This window comes from Monopterus albus, unplaced genomic scaffold, assembly GCF_001952655.1.
Source record: "Monopterus albus unplaced genomic scaffold, M_albus_1.0 scaffold65.1, whole genome shotgun sequence".
Lineage (NCBI taxonomy): Eukaryota > Metazoa > Chordata > Actinopteri > Synbranchiformes > Synbranchidae > Monopterus > Monopterus albus.
Window position 1 is genome coordinate 4,528,694 of NW_018127945.1, and position 5,919 is coordinate 4,534,612.

Here is a 5,919-nt window from a genome sequence, read left to right on the forward strand (position 1 = left end):
CATTGCTAATATAGTTTAAGTTACATGGGCCAGCACTTCTGATTCTGAAGGCCCTGGGCAGATTAGATTGACATGGCAACAATAGATGCTGAAATCTGATTGGACAAACAATCTAACATCCACATACACGTGCTGGAAGCAGTGCAGACAAGAGAAATACTACGAAATGAAGAGAACAGACTGTTGGGAATAAATTAATACAATTTCATGGAACAAATATTAGAATTTAGGTTGTAAATGTAGGTCAGTGCTTCTAATAGTGTTTAGGCCAGCAGAGAAGGCCTTGCTGGCCCTGACGGCCCGCCACTGATATTAAATATATTGTAATGACCCCTGGCGTGAAGGAGAGAGACTAGCTACACTGGTACAGCTAAACTAGCTAGCAGGGCGCTAGCACCTATGCTGATCTTGGTTAGCGATTATTCCAGGCCCCATACACCGCACGACTCTGGATATCGCCTAGGTGTGTCCTTTTACAATGACCACAAGGCAACACTGCTTTCTCTGTCATTTATTTAGAACCACTGAACAATGGCACTTCCCCCAGGGTCAGTCTCACACACACAAGCCAAACGGACGGTCCAAAACACAGCACAGCAATTAACTTAGTAAAACATCATCAGATAACACACCAGCATAAGTCAGCAACACTAACACATAACAACAATGGGGTAACACATAAGAACACTTTAACTATAATTTTATAACTGCTCTCTCTATTTACTGAACTATGTCCCACTGAAAAACAACAACAAACTCCGTCGGGAGGAATATGTGCATCACTAAAATATGCCCTACTGGAAAAACTATAAACTCCGCAGAGCGGAACATTAACTTTAGCTTCATAACTTCTAAATTCTAAATATATAAAAATTTAGAACATGCACCACAAACTGCAGGCAACTGGAACGTTGTCTGTTAAAACATGTTATGTATTAGATATTTTTGTTTATTTTATGTAATGTCCATTTGGAATAGCATTGTGTAAATACTTTTGTTTGGGAAACAGGTTTGGAAACTCAGATGTCCGAGTTTTCCACGTGTCCTTAAACGCACCGTACATTCACTCTCAAAAATCTGTGTGCGCGGAAGGTGATTCGTGTGTTAGACGATCCACGCATGCGTAGGTAACAATGTGTACGTACTTTCTAAAGAACTGCACAAAAAAAAAATCGATTTTAAGCATTTGTAAAATGTGTTTTATGTGCAGTTTGTACAGCATGCATTTGTGAACAGCATGACACACACACACAAATGGCTTCTTACAGACAAAACGTTAAACACGCATTTGTAACATCTTTGATAGTATTTTATCTCCATATTTACGGGGTATGCGAGTTACAGTAGTTAAAGTACATAGGGTAATGCGACGGAGCGTCTGCCAGAGGTATAAATAAAGAAGGATTCAATCAGCGGGATGCACCCCAGCTGTGTGCACCGACAAACGAGTCGCTAATTACCAAATGTAACACAGCTGAGTAGGGAATTGCGCAGGTCGAGAGAACAGAGGAGAGAAAGGCAGAGGAGAGGCAGGGGGGGCCGACAGTACCTGTGATGTATATCATGATTTTGTCCCGCCTGTTTCTGGTCTCGTGCTTTTATTTTGTCAACTTCCTGTTATAGCCATATCATAGCTACGGACTTTTTACTTTAATCAGCACTCATTGTTTACACCTGTTTTCACCCCGTTAAAAGCAGCCCCCCCGGGACAGCTGCTAGATGCATAAACAAGAAGACAGCTGATACACTGCTGTAACATCTCAGACATACTGTACCTACATGTTTGTGCTTCACAATATTTAAAAATGTTTTTTTAAACATACATTCAATGTAATTATGCATAAAATCAAGTAACTGTTGTACCTGCACATATGGCATCTGGTGTCTGTCTTCAAAACTGACCTGATCCTTACCATTCAGAACTTGGTCTATTTCCTGCTGACAGTGCTCTGAGGACAACAAAGAGAGAGAGAGAGAGAGACAGAGGGAGAGTGAGGGAGACAGAGGTAGATGGAGAGAACAAGTTTTACAGTTAACAGGAAAAAATATACAGCATTTTTCAGTATTGGTTCATATGCTGTATGGCAGTCTGACCTGGCATAAAGCACGTATAATTGAAGTTTTACTATGCTCTCTATTTTAGTTTAGCATGTCCACATGCTAGGATTTGCTAAGTAACACTTAACAAAGTAGAACTGAAATTGATTGGAACTTCATTATTTTTGCAGATATCTGGTCCTGAACCAAAGTAACAAATGAAAATTTTGACGTGGTGGTAGGACTTAACAGAAATTTAAGGGGTCACCAAAGTGATTACAATTCATCATCAGTGGAACATGAGTGGATTCACCAAATTTCATGGCAAATTATCTGATGTTTATCACGACATTTCACTCAAAACCACAAATTTTATCCTCATGGTGGTGCTAAATGAAAGGTTTGGGACAGTGCTTAATTTGAAAATTATGAGGTCCCAGATTCTGACTTGGTGACAGACCTGGCATGTCAATGTGGGGAGAGAAGGTCCTGGAATGAAAACATTTCCTCAATGACCAGTGCATTTGTAGTAGTTTCCACATTAAGGAGCAGCTTAGAGGCAAAACATTATTTGATGTGTGTTTGTAGTGACCAAAAAAATTACATAAGAAGATACACATTTGCAAGTGTGATGCCTAATGTCATGCCTAATTGATGATCAATACATTAGGACTGCGAGGCTATGGCCTCTAATCTGTTCAATGAATAGCAAGCTTGACATCATATTTGTGGTCTTATTACTCCACTACACATTAACATTATATTCAGAGTATTACAGAAACAAATTTAAAGCACACCAGAGACTTTATAATGAAGTAATGTCTTCACCTTCCATTATTTAAAACAGCCCATAACGTAGTCATGTGACAGGAGTCCTCTTTTATGTTACTTTGTGCTTTTTTAAATTATTCTAATTATTCAAATTTAATTGTATTTTTAATATGCTGTTGTAAAAGGCTAGCTGTACCAAAAGTAATAGACCTGGGACTTTTTTTGCACATATTAGTCATATATTCATATTCTTTCACATGTAAATGAGGTGCTGGGTCCATCAGAATAGGTGCTGATCACAATTTGACAGTGGCCGGACCTTGATCTGGCTTATTCCAGCACAGATTAACCCCTAGTCTGGAAATGTCCAAAGTCATTAGGATACAACATCTGGAAAACAGCAATATCTGTACAAAAATGTCTTGTAGTGTTTGTACTGCCTGTGACTAGCCAAACAACAAATATAAAACTGTTTTCCCTCAGTGATTATGGTTAGGATCAGGTTAGGGATCAGGTCTGGAGAAATGCATCTCAAAAGAGGAACAGATCTCAACATGGCACCAATGCATACAGGCCCACTTCAAGCACTGTTTAAAAACCACACATTTTCAAGGTCTGGCAATCTCCAAAGCTATTAAGATACATTAAGATATCATCTAGAAAACATCAATATATGTAGAAAATTTAATGTTGATTCATCTTTTTTGGATATTTTAGTGTGGATCAAGTGACTGATAGACTGACTCTGTTTAGCAGATGAAAGCTAGACATACCCTGTATCTGTGGATAATTCATAAGATAGAGGAAGGCAGTGAGCAAGGAGTTGGCAGTCGTGTCAGTTCCACCAAAGTGAAGCTCCAAAACAAATGCACAAAGCTGGTCTTCAGAAAATGATGAGCCATCATCTCCTCTCTTTGCAGGCAGACAAGTGAGACAGAAAGTGAGATATTGATTATAATTTTTATCAACTGCCTCAACCAAAAATTTCTAATTGGTACACAACATTCAAGTTTCATACCCGCTGCTCTGAATAGAGTTCAAACAGGAAAACACACAAACCTTATCTAGTTCGTCCAGGTAACAGTCTATAAAATGTCTCGGTTCACCAGGAACTCTGGTCTTTTTGTTCTCAGCCAAGAACTCTGAATACATTTCATCTGCCATCTGGCAAGAATAAAAGGTTTTGATGAAATCAACAGTTTTATCAAGTTTTAGAAACATGATGAACCTGAACCCATCCCTCTTATACAAGAGCAAGACACACAAACTGAAAGAGACAGAAATTGACCATAAATCAAGCAGTAACTATTGTTTATTTCATCTTTGTTTTCATCTGTCTGTGGCTATTGTCTCTCCTTATGAGATATTGTGCAGGTGAAAAACCAGGGTCTCCGTGACCCCTTAGGCCCCTGGGCCTGTTCATGGTGGGCCATTCACTAATCCATCTACGCTGATGTGTCCCAGTGAGCTTGACTTTCTAAATTGCCATGTCGTGCCGCCATCTGTGTGTACTCTTCAGTGCAAATCAGTACTATAGAATTTATCAGGCACTTATCTTTAAACTTTATCAACATACCCTGAACTTCTTAAAGGCTTTTTGGAAGGGCAGTGGTAGGCTGCGCACCATGGGAATAGAGTCATAAACCTATATGGGGAGAAAAATAATGTTGATGACAGTTTTAAAAATCTGTTACATTTTCTGAGCATTTCAAGAAGATCGACTGATTTTATGGAGCAATTGCTCCATATAGTGATTTTATTGTCCAGAATGTGACTCACCATAGCCCAGGGCCCACTGAGGATTTTGGAGGTCTCACAAAAGTAGTCAACAAAAAACTTCATGAATTGATCGTCATAGTCAAACTGTCGAGCAAACAGAACTTGGCAGATGATATTGGAGGTTGCTTTGTGAAACAGCAGTTGAGGATTCATGGTCTTACCTGAAAAAAACAAAAACATGAAGAATAGTTCTTTGTCTAAACAGCTATAAATGGTCCAAATGTTACATTATAAAATAAACAGGGGAAAAGGGATATAACAAGAAAAGAAAAGAAAATGGTAACTTCTAGGTTTCTAATTTTCAGGACAAAGTTAGAAAAAAAATTCCAGATAGTGATGTGCTCAATTTTCATGTTTAGCCATATAACAAAAACAGTCCCTGTGTCCTCTTTGGACAGTGGACATACCGACATTTTGGTCCAGATGATTCATGATGTGTTGAATCTCTCCCAGAATCCTCTGTTCCATGGATTTTTTCCCCAGCCCAAAGTTTCTCAGGGTCATCAGACCAAAACGTCGATGCTCCTTCCAGCCAGGGCTATAATCTGCCAAAGCCACTCCTGGAGCATGAGGTCCTTGAAAAAAATCATTAACATCTTCGAATTTATTTTCAAATGCATTTTTAAACAGTGAATAAAGTTTCAATGATGCCCATAAGGCTACTGACTAGGGATGTAACTATAGTTATAATTTTGTGACACTGTGATAGAACAATTTCTCACTGCCATTGTGGGTATGGCATATCTATCCAGATATTAAATATGATTATTTCACTAGTATAACTGTGTCCACAAGAAAGGAAACTGACAGACAATTTGCAAATACTTCCAGTTGAAGGCAATACTAGCCTTGTTTAGGAGTGAGACACTTATGGATACATCTTGCAGAAACAGTCAGGATACGACTGTGTGCTACATTTTAAGGGATATGGGCAAACAAATTTGATGCACAAATGCAGAAACAACCGGATATTAACCACATTTAAAGTCTTGTGATCCTCATTATGCAGCTCATTTTTCTGGCTGTAGTGGAACACAGCACAGTTAAAACGTGTGTATGTCATTCCAGGCTAATTTGAGCATATTCATTATTATAGACTTTAAAGATGTTTGTATTGTATTTTGCTTTCAAGTAATAACTTTGAGGCTTAATACAGCCTTTGGATGAGTTTTACAAGAGTGTATACAAACACTATTGATACCAATAAATTTTCAGCATCATCAGAAAAATATAATTTTAATAACTAGACTGTATTATTACTCCCTGCATTAAGACCAGTCAATCAGTTTAAAAATGATAGTTGGTTCTAATCCTGTTTTCTGTTGGCGCTGC

General features: G+C 38.4%; 1 protein-coding gene across 1 annotated transcript in view; it reads right to left on the minus strand.

The window, feature by feature from the left end:
- The window catches only part of LOC109962564 (cytochrome P450 2J5-like), a 6,589-nt gene extending 1,438 nt beyond the window's left edge, over positions 1 to 5,151 (minus strand). Inside the window, exons 1-6 of the mRNA XM_020604399.1 lie at positions 4,995 to 5,151; positions 4,588 to 4,748; positions 4,385 to 4,453; positions 3,868 to 3,972; positions 3,582 to 3,720; positions 1,864 to 1,949 (exon numbers count right to left, since the gene is read on the minus strand). Coding sequence (XP_020460055.1) covers positions 1,864 to 1,949; positions 3,582 to 3,720; positions 3,868 to 3,972; positions 4,385 to 4,453; positions 4,588 to 4,748; positions 4,995 to 5,091 — 657 coding nt within the window. The 5' untranslated portion in view covers positions 5,092 to 5,151. The remainder of the gene's footprint in view (positions 1 to 1,863; positions 1,950 to 3,581; positions 3,721 to 3,867; positions 3,973 to 4,384; positions 4,454 to 4,587; positions 4,749 to 4,994) is intronic.
- Positions 5,152 to 5,919: the final 768 nt, after the last annotated feature.